This window comes from Chiloscyllium plagiosum, unplaced genomic scaffold (assembly GCF_037043375.1).
Source record: "Chiloscyllium plagiosum isolate Xiang-an unplaced genomic scaffold, Cpla_swu_hap1 HiC_scaffold_43, whole genome shotgun sequence".
In the NCBI taxonomy this organism is placed as follows: Eukaryota; Metazoa; Chordata; class Chondrichthyes; order Orectolobiformes; family Hemiscylliidae; genus Chiloscyllium; species Chiloscyllium plagiosum.
The window spans coordinates 7,749,470-7,763,769 of record NW_028270181.1 but is presented as its reverse complement, the minus strand read 5'-3'; the positions used below and the strand labels follow the sequence as shown (position 1 = coordinate 7,763,769).

Below are 14,300 nucleotides of genomic sequence, written 5' to 3'. Positions count from 1 at the left end.
CGAAGAGAGAGAAGAATAGTTGGACAGGCAAAGGAGTGGATAATGGTCAGCCCTGGACGATAAATAGTTGTTAATGGGGAACTATTAGTGGTTAATAATGGGTTTTGTGTAATAGCAGAACCATGTGATAATGAGGCCTGGTGTTTGTCCCTCAATATTTATCCCCAACCAGGAGTAGTAAAGGCAGATGATTTGATAACAACTGCACTGCTGCTGAGATGGCCACTTGCTGCCCTGTAGGGATTACTGGGATTCTATATAAGCTTGTACAAACTGGCGACCAGAAGCTTTAGCCTAAAAACTGAATTTTAAGGAAGGGTCTTAAAATGAAGACCAGAAAGATCAGAGAGAGAGTTCCTGATCAACGGGCCAACATTTAAAATTTTTAATACTATGCTCCAACTCGCGATAATTTGGGTTTCGCAACCAGGGGAATTAAAGTGTACAATGCACAGAGCATTATTCTGCTTGTGTGAATCTCTTGAGGACACAATGTCTAAAACCTGTTTGTCAAAATCCAACCTGGCCATTTCCATTCCCTGCCATCTGCATTCTAGGAACAGCAGCTTAATCATTATGGTCATGAGGGAGTACTGCATTGCTCGAGGTGCTGTCATGTGGACTTCAATCTCTCTGAATGTCCCCTCTCTCCTTCCTAACTGTTTGGAGAGCTCTTAAAACCCTGCTCTGTTTCGAACATGTCTACTGGTCTGTTTTCTGCCTGCTCAGTCACTCTCCAGTGCTAACATACCCTAAACTGCCTCCCGCCTCTAAACCATTCAGATGTCTGTCCAGCAAAGAGAACTTCAGTCTTGGTTTTACTTGGCAGAGAGATCTCTAGCTCTCTTATGCAAAATGCCCATCCTTTCCTGATCTGCAAGTGTGTGTATGTGAGTGTGTGTGTATGTGTGTGTGTGTGTATGTGTGTGTATATAGGTGGCTCTGTGAATGGATGTATCATTATAACGTACATAAAGTAACCTCAAATATATACAAGGCCAAACAGAGAGTTCACTATCTGAAGGTGCAGCTCAGAAGTTTGTAAATGTTTATACCATCCACTCTATGGATCTGAGCAGCAGGAGTCAATATAATGCCCTGTATTGATTGATATTAACCCAGAGTGTAATGGTCTCTGGTCTAGTGTCGAGAACAGTACCAGGCAGTGCTGCACTGTCAGAGGTACTGTGTTTCAGATGGGGCTTTTAATCAAGGGCCTATCTGCTGTCTAAGGCGGATGTAAACCATCCCATGGCATTCCACGTATTTTGAAGAAAAACAAGATAGTTCTCTGTGATCACCAGATTATTGTTGTCAGTGATTATAGATGCCAAGAGGCAATCCCAAACTAAGCGCAAGACCCAGTCTAACCACATGGACAGCTATCGTGTGTAAAAAGGTTTACACAACGTAATGGGCTACAAAACAACAGTACATCCCTACCCAACGAGCTCAATGCATTCTACACTCGCTTTGAACAGAAGGTCAGTGAAACCGTGTCACCCATCCCACCAGCTTTGGATGAACCTATTCCCACGGTTACCGCTGCTGACGTCGGATTAGCCTTCTCAAGGGTGACCCCACGGAAAACAACTGGTCCAGATCAAGTCTCCGGCCGTGCGCTCAGATCCGGTGCAGACCAGCTGGTGGGAGTATTCGCTGACATTTTAGTCTCTCTTTAACATGATCTGAAGTCCTCACCTGCTTCAAGAAGACCACCATCATCCCAGTGCCAAAGAAAAGCCACTCAGCGTGCCTCATTGACTACCAGCCAGTGGCTCTGACCTCTATAAATGCTCGAAGAGGTTGGTCATGGCTCACATCAACACCAGGCTCCCCAGATTGCCTCAATCCTTTGCAATTCTCCTACCAGCATAACGGATCCATGGTAGACAACCTCTCCCTGGACCTACACTCATCCTTGGAACATCTGGATAGCAAAGATACCTACGTCAGGCTCCTGCCTATCAACTATAGTTCCGTCTTCAACACCATAATTTCAAACAAACTCATCTCCAGACTCTAGGTCTTGGCTCCCCACTCTATAACTGGATTCTGAACTTCCTGACCCATGTACTGCAATCAGTAAGAATGGGTGGCAACACCTCCACAAGAATCCTCAACATCAATGCCCCGCAAGGCTGCATACTCAACCCCCTACAATACTCCCGAAACGCTCACAACTGTGTGGCAAAACTCCACCTCAACTCCATTTACAAATTTGCTGATAGGTTGGATCTCCAACAACGAGACAGAATACAGGAGAGATATTGAGTACTTAGCAGCATGGTGTAAAGACAAGGACCTCTCCAGCAATGTCAGCAAAAAGAAGGAGCAGGTCAGTCTTTAGGAAGCTGAGTGGAGGGCACAGCCCGGTCGGTGTCCACGGGGCTTAGGTGGAGATGGTCAAGCGCATCAAGTTCGTGGGGGTGACGATTACCAGCAATCTGTCCCGGCCCACCCAGCTCAATGAGATGGTTAAGAAAGCACAACAATGTCTCTACTTCCTCAGGAGGCTAAGGAAATTCAGCATGTCCATAAAGACTGTTAGCAATTTTTATGGATGCACCATAGAAAGCATCCTATCTGGATGCATCACAGCTTGGGATGGCAACTACTATTGCCAAGACCACAAGAAACTACAGAGAGTTGTGAACACAGCCCGGTCCATCACACAAACCACTGACTATCTAAACTTCCCACTGCCTCGGGAAAGCAACCAACATCATCAAAGACCCCTCTGTTATACTCTCTTCCACCCTCTTCCATTGGGCAGAAAATAATAAAAGGTTTGGATACACATATGAACAGATTCAGGAGTTGCTTCTTTCCCACTGTTATCAGACTTTTGAATGACCCTCTCAAATGTTCATGCTGATCTCTGTCTCTGCACCTTCCCTGCGACTGTAACACTATATCCTGCACTCTGTTCTGCTACCTGATGCACTTTGTATGGAACAATGTGCCTGTACAGCTTGCAAAAACAGCACTTTTACCTGTATCTTGGTACATGTGACAACAATCAATCAATTAATTATTATTGCTGTTTGTGCTATTTTACTGTGTGCAAATTGGGTTCTGTATTTCCTGCATTACAACAGTGCCTACACTTTGTAAAGTGTCTGTTTGGCTGGAAAGTATATTATGGAGTTCTGAGGTTGCCACATAGAAGCAAGCCTTTTTCCATCATGGCCACAGGTACGAGCATTTCTGATTGACTATATAATGCAATGCCGATTGATGGATGTATTTGAGAAATGAAGTATGATGGCATATGGGCTCAAGAATGTGCATTTAGCCAATCTGAAGTGTTTCTTTAGGGTGTTCATTCCGGGAACTGCTGCTGACTGAAGCAGTGCTATCTGAGCTGATGATGCTATCAGAAGGGTTCAATTGAGTTACTTCATTGTAAGTCGCTATTCCCCATCAATTATTCGCTCTGTGGTGTCTGGCACATTGTCTATAGACAAAAAAGGGATCAATACATTTTTTTTTGAAGAGTTGTCTTAGCCCAGAGGCACATTAAAGAGAGGCTGCAGTACTCTAACCACTGACAGCTTGAAGCTTCCTGGTATCAACAATCGATAATTACGGATAAAAATAGAAAATGTCCTAACCGGGGCCTAGAGATGGCATGGGGCAAAATTAGCCTCAACGTACAAAATGTTTCTTTGCAAGAAATGTCTTCACCTGTAAGCATTAATTTCCAGGATGACTAAGGTTCTGATACCCCTTATTCTTTCATGGGATATGGGCTTCACTGGTAGAGCAGTATTGTTGCCAGTCAGTAATCGCCTTTGAACTAAGTGGTTTGCTCAGCCATTTCAAAGGGCAGTTCAGAGCTAACCACATTGCTGTGGGTCTGAAGTCACATATTGGTCAGACCAGGTAAGATCGGCAGATTTCTAGAATTAAGTACACAAACAGAAATTGCTGGAGAAACTCAGCAGGTCTGGTAGCGCCTGTGGAGAGAAAGCAAAGTCTGGTGACCCTTCCTCAGAATCGATGGGAAAAGGCAGTATTGATGCTGATACTGGGGTGGGAGAGGAGTGAGCGGGTGGGGAGAGATGATGGCAGTGGGAAGGTAAAGGGTTGGTAAAAAAACATGGTGGGAACCACAAGCAGGTGAAAATGGATTGGCTACACTGAAAGCATCCTATATATTGTCAGGGCCTGGGAGTGGGAATGGGTCCAGAATATGGGAAAAGATGTTTGTAGTGATTGTAATGAGTGCAGACAGCTGGATCTCCATAGAATATCAGTTCCCTGATTGGGGCTGTTAATCTGGTCTAATCAGGGAGTCCTGGCTGACAGATAAGAAAGGAGGCCTGTGTAGAGTTATTTCAGGGGACACTCACTCATCACTATTCACCAGTATGAGAGGAGCTATTGGTTCCCACAGGAAGACAGAGCTGGGTTAACCAAAGAGATGCAGGCCCAAATATTCCACCCATCTTTGCTGTGAAAGGAAGTCACCAGCCTGGTGAACAGGGAATTATGCACGCATGTACTCCAAGTGGATTTCCAGAAGATATCTCATGAAGATTTGTACAAGAGCTTATTAACATTAAAGAACTAATACAGAATTTTAAAAAAAGGGGTGTCAGAGATGCTGAAACTCTGGTAGCTGACTCTGAATGAGGCGATACTGAGGTCAAGGACTGTTCATGTGTAAATAAAGGGTGACTTTGTGACAGATACTGGCCTCTGTCGAGTTTTTTCATGTTCAGATTCTAAAATGATTGAAGTCAATATCGAGTCCTGAAGGCTGCAGAAGCAGAAACTGAGATCCTGTTCTTCCAGCATCACTGGAGCACTGCAGACAGAGATGTTGGCCAGGGAAACACAGTGGTGTGTGGAGGTGTCAGGCAGCTGCAATCTCAGTCATTTCTGTGGACAGAATTAAGGGCAGGACGAGAATATGGAGCAGGATATGTTGGACTAAGATGAGGAGGAATATCTTCACTCAGAGGGTGAGGAGTCTTTGGAGTTCTCCCCCAGAGGGTTGTGGAAGATCCATCACTCTGCTTGGGACAGAGGTCAATAGATATCAGTGAGATCAATGGAATGTATGAATAGTGCAGAAAAGTAATGTTGGATTGCGTGATCAACCAGAGCTCAAACAGGTTCAAAAGGCTGAATGGTCTGCTCCTACTTAAATGTCAAACTGATCTCATCAATGCAAGTTAACTTTCAAATGTTAATAAACCCATCTCAAAGTTTCTGCATATATCCTTATATCCAGACTAGTCCATGTTATCTCTAATATATGAAGAGATTGCATCTCTGAAATGAATGTGTCAACTGTTGACAACCTTATCTGTAAATGGTTTTCAAACACATTTTTCACAGGAGAAGGAAGCTCCAAATTGTCCCATTCTAAACCATCAAATTGAGTGTGTGTGTGTGCGTGTGCGGACAGTGTGTGGGTGTGTGTGTGTGTGTGTGTGTGTGTGTGTGGAGTTAGTGACATCATTTCCTTTGGTGGGACAACACATCCATCCTAGGACAAGCCAGAGACATGCACTAGAATTCCAAGAAGCATGGCATTCCAACTGGAACTCCATCAACAACCACATTGACTTGGATCTCAGTTACCACCCCCTGAGAAAAAGAACAGGAAATTACATCACCATAATAAGTAACGTCACCACAGGAAATGACATCACTAACTCAAGGAAACCCAAATATGTAAATAGAAAGCAGAAAACACCAGCAATGCTTCATTCAGAGGCTCACTGATGTTACCTAGTACGGTGATGAAACATCTGAAAATGAACCTTGCAGCTCAGCAAGCAAACCTACATCCAGACCCTCAACCCGAGCTACAAACCTTCTCAAAACTTGCTAACTTCTAAGTGGTAAATATTTGGAACTTACTGACAAATGACATTTGATGGTGGGTCAACTGTTAATTTTAAAACTGACATTGATCAATTTTGTTATCTGAAAAAAAAAAGGATATAGGACAAAGACAGAGTCATAGAGATGTACAGCACAGAAACAGACCCTTCAGTCCAACTCGTCCATACCGACCAGGTATTCCAACCCAATCTAGTTCCACCTGCCAGTACCTGGCCCATATCCCTCCAAACCCTGCCTATTCATCTATCCATCCAGATGCCTTTTTAATGTTGCAATTGTACCAGCCTCCACCACTTCCTCTGGCAGCTGATTCCATACACGTACCATCCTCTGTATGAAAAGTTGTCCCTAAGGTCTCTTTTATGTCTTTTCCCTCTCACCCTAAACCTATGCCCTCTAGTTCTGGACTCCCCAACCCCAGGGAAGAGACTTTGTCTATTCATCCTTCTGTGTCCCTCATGTGTAAAGCTCTATAAGGTCACCCCTCAGCCTCCGACACTCCAGGGAAAACAGCCCCAGCCTATTCAACCTCTCTCTATAGCTCAAATCCTCCAACCCTGGCAACATCCTTGTAAATCTTTTCTGAACCCTTACAAGTTTCACAACATCCTTCCGATAGGAAGGAGAACCAGAATTGCATGCAATATTCCAACAATGGCCTAACCAATGTCCTGTACAGCCGCAACGTGACCTCCCAACTCCTGTACTCGATACTCTGACCAATAAAGGAAAGCATACCAAACGCCTTCTTCACTATCCTATATATCTGGGACTCCACTTTCAAGGAGCTATGAGCCTGCACTCCAAGGTCTCTTTGTTCAGCAACACTCCCTAGGACCTTACCATCAAGTGTATAAGTCCTGCTAAGATTTACTTTCCCAAAATGCAGCACCTCGCATTTATCTAAATTAAACTCCATCTGCCACTTTTCAGACCATTGGCCCATCTGATCAAGATCCTGTTGTAATCTGAGGTAACCCTCTTCGCTGTCCACTACACCTCCAATTTTGGTTTCATTTGGAAACTTACTAACTGTACCTTTTATGCTTGCATCCAAATCATTTATATAAATGATGAAATGTAGAGGACCCAGCATCGATCCTTATGACACTCCACTGGTCACAGGCCTCCAGTCTGAAAAACAACCCTCCACCACCACCCTCTGTCTTCTAACTTTGAGCCAGTTCTGTATCCAAATGGCTAGTTTTCCCTGTATTGAATGAGATGTAATCTTGCTAACCAGCCTCCCATGGGGAACCTTGTCAAATGCCTTATAGTAGTCCATATAGTTCACATCCATCGCTCTGCCCTCATAAATCCTCTTTGTCACTTCTTCAAAAAACTCAATCAGGTTTGTGAGACATGATTTCCCACGTACAAAGCCATGTTGACTATCACTAATCAGTCCTTGCCTTTCCAAATACATGTACATCCTGTCCGTCATGATTCCTTCCAACAACTTGCCCCATGATCCCGGCGAATGACAGAATAGATCCAAAGGGCCGAGTGGCTTCCCCCGCTCCTGTGTTCCTATACGACAGAATACAATGTACTTAATAATCAGCCTTCCATTTCCTTGGTAATAAACCAAGCTGTTAACTGGATGTTATTTCTTCTTGAGGTGGCACCTCCCTTGTTTCTTGTAATGGCACACCTCTGACATCACCCATTGCACTTAAAAATCAGTTACCTGTAGTCCAGAAATAATACTGTGTGAATATTCACAACGGAAAGCCTAGTCCATCATCCAACTCAAATTCTGCCCATTGACAAGTTCGATGGAGTGAGCCTGTTTAAACCAATCAGTGCTCTGCTGAAACACACAGTGATTATGTGCTAATGTTAACACAAGACAGTATCAGAAACTTAATATTGTGGTGTCAGGCCACCAGTATCGAGTCACTGTACATTTCAGGGGGCCACTGATGTGGTGACGTGGTTTAATTTCACGTTAATTTCTCTCATTGCTGGTGTCGCCTGGTCTTTGGTCTGTGCTGACATTTCGGATGACACCTCACCTTTAATTCGCTACTTTGCAGTGTGTCCTGAGTGCTACCCTTACATTCCATGACTGCAGCATTAGCCACCATGACCTCAGTCACCTCAGCTGTAAGATCTGAAATTCCCTCTTTATTGCGCTCCCTTGTCTTTTTTTATCTTGGACCCAGCTCTTTGGTAACTTGTCCTAAAGTCTCCTAAATTTGCTGTCTCTTTAGACGCACTTTGGGACATATAAAGGTGCTATATAAATGGAAAGTGTCATTGCCTTTGCATGTGACCAGTCATGATATAAAACAGGAAGATCAGTCGGTAACGTCACCCCAGCAAAGGGACGCACACCAGATGGGGTTTGAAGTAACTCTCCCACAATTCTATAATGTCATGATGTCTATAATAATTCCCATCTATTTTGAACCTCAACATTCGTGTTAAACTGGAAAACATAATAAATCTTATAAAGAAAGGAAGGAGTCACATTCATGAAGGTTTTCAGAACACCCCCAAAATGTTTGACGCCAATTAATTAATTTTCAAAAGTTTACACACTGGTATGTTATGCCAACGCTAGACTTTGGATTCATGTTTCACCTGAAGTGGCATCACCAACAATGGAGCATTCTCTCAATGCTGCACTGAATTATCCGCCTCGAGTGTACGGTCAGGTTCTGTACTGGGGCTTGAACTGATCATCTCCCAACCCACAGGCACAAGGGCTGTCAACTGAGCCAGTCTATCACACGGTCATCTAGTGTGTTGTACAACCAAAAGCAAAATCTAGAATCTCTGCAGTTAATCGCTTAAGTGTCAAGTTGATTAAAGCTTTGGGTGGTCCATATGGCTTCACAGCATCCAATCATTACACGCAGAGTTTTCAGTGAAGGCGGGGCAGGACTCACACTTTGAGTCAATGGCAATGTCCACTTTGTTCTTCTGGCTTTCCTGACAACAAGTAAAATTGTGAAACAGTGTCAAAGAGTGCTAGAGAAACTCAGCAGCTCTGGAAGTATCTGTGGAGAGAGAGAGAGAGAGAGACTGAGTTAACGTTTTGAGCCTAATCTGACTGTCCTTCATGTGCATTATGTCTGGGAGGTGAGGAGGAATACAATCTCTCTCTTACTGCCATCCTGCCACTGTTGTGGCTGCATTTTGATTCATCATTCACACGAAGGAAGGATTAAAATTTAATCTCATAATTCGAGTGCCACAGAATGATCAAGAGAGTGACTGGTATCCTGAGAGGATTTTGGAGGGAGAGGGGGATTGAGAGGGACAATCCAAAGAAAATTATTTTTATGTTTTGAAATAATCAAAACTAAGGAACACAACCACTCACAAAACTTAATTAACAGACACCAAATCCCAAGAATAGCTAAAAAGTTCCTAAGCTTTGATAAAGCCTTATTTGAATGCAAATCTTTTGTAGTATCTCCATACCGTAAGTACGCTGCTTTAAAGGTAGATGACTGATGATGTATAAATAATTAATATTCTCTTTTCATTACATTATCCTTCTCCTCATTTTTCAGGATGACTACATCCGAAACTGGGATCAGAAGACTTTTGATGAAGGTGAGCTTTTCCATTACACTCAGAGTCATAGAGATCTACAGACAACGGCCCTTTGACTCATCATGTACACACCAGTTAAAAACTACTGTATAAGTATGAACTGTAAAGAGAGGCTAGGAAAGAATGAGCTGTAAGGAAAGGCTAGAAAAACTCGGGTTGTTTTCTCTGGAGCGGCGGAAGCTGAGGGGAGACTTGATAGAAGTTTATAAAATCATGAAATGCGTAGATAGGGTTGACGGTCAGAATATTTTTCCCAGAGTTGAAATGTCTCATACTAGGGGCAAGCATTTAAGGTGAGAGGGGAAAGGCTCAAAGCAGATGTAAGGGGCAAGTCTTTTACACAGAGGGTGGTAGGGAGTCTGGAACCCCCTGCCAGGGGTGGCGGTGGAGTCAGATACGATAGGGGTGTTTAAGGGACTTTTAGATAAGCACATGAATATGCAAGGAGTGAAGGGATATGGAGCAAGAGCAGGCAGAAGGGATTTAGTTAATTTGACATCATGTTTGGTACAACATCATATACTGTACAGTTCTATAACTATTCTAAATCCATTTTCCAACACTTGGCACATAGCCTTGTGTGCCTGGTATCAGAAGTGCACATCTAGATGCTTCTTATGAGGGTATCTGCTTCTCCCACTCTTACAGCTCCAGGTTCCTACCACCCTCTGGGTAAAAACGACTTTCCCCACATCTCCTGTAAACCTCCTGCCTATTTCAGCTTAAATCTATGTCCCCAGTCATTGAAGAAAGGAGGCAGAAAATCAAACGGTCACCAGACTGTTTCCTGGGATCCCAGGGCTGTCTTACGCATTGAGTTTTTAATTCTCTGGGGTTTAAAACAATGAGAGGCAATCTCATTGAAACATAGAATGTCCTGAAGAAGCACAGGGGTAAATATTGAGAGGTACTGAAAGGATTGAGAGCCAGAGGGCACTGTTTTAAAGTGTTTTGCAAAAAGAATCAAATGCAAGGTGAGATAAAATTTCTTCTACGCAGGACTGGTTAGCGTCTGGAGTGCACTGACTGGAAGTGTGGTGGAGACAAATTCAATTGAGGCATCCCAGAGGGTGATTATTTAAATAAGCTAAAACATGCAGGACTGCAGGGAAAAGCCAGGAGATTGGCACAAAGTTTAAAAAGCTCAGAGAGCCAATATAGACACAGTGGGCCAAATGACAATGTTCTGTACCACCACAGTTCTGTGATAGTTTCTGTTGACTGTGGAAATGTAGAACATGAAGACACAATCTCAGGACAAGAAGTCTATGACTTAGGACTGAAATGAGGAGACATTTCTTCACTCAGAGAGTTGTACAGCTTGAGAATTCTCTACCTCAGAGAATTGGAGAATATATTTAAGGCTGGGAGCAACAGAATTTTTGGTTTCCTGGGGAATTAGGAGTGTGAGAATTGGTGGGGAAAGTGGAGTTGAGGCAGAATATCAGGCATGAGGATCAAGGGGCTGAATAGTCTGGCCCTCTTCCTATCTCTTGTATCCTGTGTCCTGTAACGTTAAGGAACCTTTTGGTGATTTTTTTTGGGACTAAGAACATGCCAGCATTTCAAGTTCGCAGTCAACCCAATTTCTTTACCAATTGTCCAGACTGGTATGTTAGCACAAAGCATTTAACTTCTGGGCCTCTTACTCAGTTCCAAGTTGTAACTCTTCCTCTCTCCATCTCTCAGACTGACTCTATCTCATGAATTACCTCTTTCTCTCCCCTCCTGCTTCCACTCCCTCCCACTCCTTTCACAAAACCCTCACATTCTCTTGTTTTATCTCTCTGTCACCATCTTAGTCTTCAGGATTCCAACTGCAGTTTTAATTTTTCTCAACCGTATGGTGGCTCAGTGGTTAGCACTGCTGTCTTGCAGCACCAGGGACCTGGGTTCGATTCCCACCTCGGGCGACTGTCTGTGTGGAGCTTGCACATTCTCCCCGTTTCTGTGTGGGTTTCCTCCGGGTGCTCCGGTTTCCTCCCACAGTCCAAAGATGTGCAAGTCAGGTCAATTGGCCATGCTAAATTGCCCATAGTGAGAGGTGTGTTAGTCAGAGGAAAATGTGTCTGGGTGGGTGATTCTTCGGATGGTCGGTGTGGACCTGCTGGGCCAAAGGGCCTGTTTCCACGCTGTAGGGAATCTAATCTAATCTAAACCGGTTATGGGGAATGAGTTAGTGTTGAGAACAGGCCTTAATTTAAGGCTGGTTGGCTTTATAGAATCCCTACAGTGTGGAAGCAGGTATTTGGCCCATCCAGTCCATACCAACCCTCTGAAGAGCATGCCACCCAGACCCACTCCCCCACCCCATAACCCTGGATTTCCCACAGCCAATCCACCTAGCCTGCATTTATTTGTACTGTGGGAGGAAACCCTCACAGACACAGGGAGAATGTGCAAACTCTACACAGATAGTCACCCGAGGCTGGAATCAAACCCAGGTCCCTGCTGTTGCAAGGCAGCAGTGCTAACCGCTGAGCCACCATGGTGCTGGAGGACAGCTGGCTGGCTGATCACTCTGGAAAGGCAGAAGGGGGTTGGTGTGGATTAGTCAATATGCTGCCAGCAAGCCTTCAGTGCTTGACAAACACTGAGGATATGATAGATCAGCAGGGAGGATCTTTCCAACTGCATTGCCCCTGCAACGCTTTGCTGTACATCTGGATGTTTTTCTTTAATCACTCCGTGGGACATGGATGTCACTGACTGGGCCAGCATTTATTGCCCATCCTTAGTTGCTCTGGAGAAGGTGGTAGTGAGCTGCCTTCCTGAATTACCACAGTCCGTGAGCTGTAGGTTGATCCACAATGCTCTTAGGGAGGCAATTCCAGGATTTTGACCCAGTGAAGCAACGGCGATATATTTCCAAATCAGGATGCTTTGGAGGGGAACTTACAGCTGTTCCAATATACCTGCTGCCCTTGTCCTTCTCGATGGTAGTTGTTATGGGTTTGGAAAGTACTGTTGGAGGAGCCTTGATGAATTTTTCTTGATCAGTTTCTTGTAGATAGTACACAGTGAATACCTGTGGTGTAGAGAGTGGATGTTTGTGGATGTGGTGCCAAAATAAGCAAGATGCTTTATCGTGGATGGTGCCAAACGTCTTGTGTTGTTGGAGCTGCACTCATCCAACACACTCCCGACTTGTGCCTTGTAGATGGTGGACAGGGCTTGAGGAGTCAGGAAACCCACACAGAAACCTTGAGGAGTCAGGTTCACTGCAATATTCGTAGCGTTAGAAAACCTATCTTGTTCACTAATGTCCTTTAGGGAAGGAAACTGCCATCCTTACCTCGTCTGGCTTACATGTGACTCCAGACCCAAAGCAGTGTGGTTCAGTCTTAAATGTCCTCTCTGAAAGGCAGTAAGTGCTGACAAAGTCAGCCATGCCCTCATCCCATCAATGATTTTTCTCTTAAATTGAGGGATAAGTATTGATCCAGGACAGAACCAAGGGTCACAGCCACACACAGCAAAGGAATGAAATGGTCCCTGTGAATGGTAGTGCTAAGTGAAGAGTTGGTCTGGTGTTTTCAGAGAGCAGCTCTCATACTGAGTGACGGTGTCAGGTTAGTGTCAAAAGGTATGGTGCTGGAAAAGCACAGCTGGTCAGGCAGCATCCGAGGAGCAGGAGAGTTGACGTTTCAAGCATCAGCTCTTCATCCTCTTCATCTTTTCCAGCACCACACTTTTCAACTGATCTCCAGCATCTGCAGCCCTCACTTTCCCCTGGTGTCAGGTTAGTGCTTGCTCTGGGGAGTGTCACTAACTCGATCAATGCCTGGGGGTTTGGGCTCAGTGGGGACTTGTGGCAGGAATGAAGAGATGGGGTGTGGGCCCAATTCACAGCTCATCACTTGCCCCCCTGCCCCCACGCAGCCAGAAACTAACACACAGCTGCCAGAGTGAAATGGATCAATGCCTCAGCTAGACAGCACGGTGTAGCTTGGTGTGGAGTCGGCTTGCTCTTCTCAGCTATCAGAAATCAATTGTATGTACGCAGAATATATCACCCGAGCTTAACACCCTGAAGCTGAGTGATACAGGGCTCAACGAGCAGAGTGAAACATCTGAAACACTCATTAATTTTGCTGTGTGAGACATGAACAAGAGGCTCCGCAGTCGAGATGGAAGGATTTTGAGGAGGAGGGGGGATTTTAATGTTTGGGGTTATTGGAGTATGGTTCCCAAAGTGGGGACCACTGGCAGGGATCTGACAGCACTCTCTCTTAGCCAGACCCTAGCCATTCTAGAAAAGCTCAGCAGGTCTGGCAGCATCTGTGAAGCGAAATCAGAGTTAATGTTTCAGATCAGGTGGGAACTGAGTTCTGAGGAAGGGTCGCCAGACCTGAAGCGATAACTCTGATTTCTCCTCACAGATGCTGCTAGACCTGCTGAGCTTTTCCAGCAATTTCTGTGTTTGCTCCAACCCCCTCCCCCCCACCCCATTTTGGGTTTGAGCTAGTTGGGCCTGATGGTCAGGAACTCAGCTATCACGGAATTGCAGAAGTGTTCCAGCGCAGAAGGAGGCCATTTGGCCCATCGTGAGTGCACTGGCTCCCCAAATGAACATTATCACTTTGTGCATTCTCCTGCCTTCCTCCCCTAACCTTGCACACTGGTTCTGTCCAAACATTCACATAATGGCTTCTTGGCTGCCTCAGTTGAACCTGTTTTCCATCACGCCTTCAGGCAGCGTGTCCTACCTCACTACATGAAAATGCAATTTCTTATGTTCACACAGACGTGCAACTCCTGCGGGCTGCCTTTTGTATTTGACTTGAACTTGACAATAATATTCCTGTCAGCCAACACAAAGGTTGGTGCTTACATGACCGCGGCAGTCGGAATTAATTGGTTAA

The 14,300-nt window shown here is 44.7% G+C and overlaps 1 protein-coding gene across 1 annotated transcript in view; it reads left to right on the top strand.

Annotated features, from left to right (window-relative positions):
• The window catches only part of LOC122541917 (testican-2), an 80,658-nt gene that overhangs the window by 25,609 nt on the left and 40,749 nt on the right, over positions 1-14,300 (top strand). Inside the window, exon 2 of the mRNA XM_043679138.2 lies at positions 9,393-9,435. Coding sequence (XP_043535073.2) covers positions 9,393-9,435 — 43 coding nt within the window. The remainder of the gene's footprint in view (positions 1-9,392; positions 9,436-14,300) is intronic.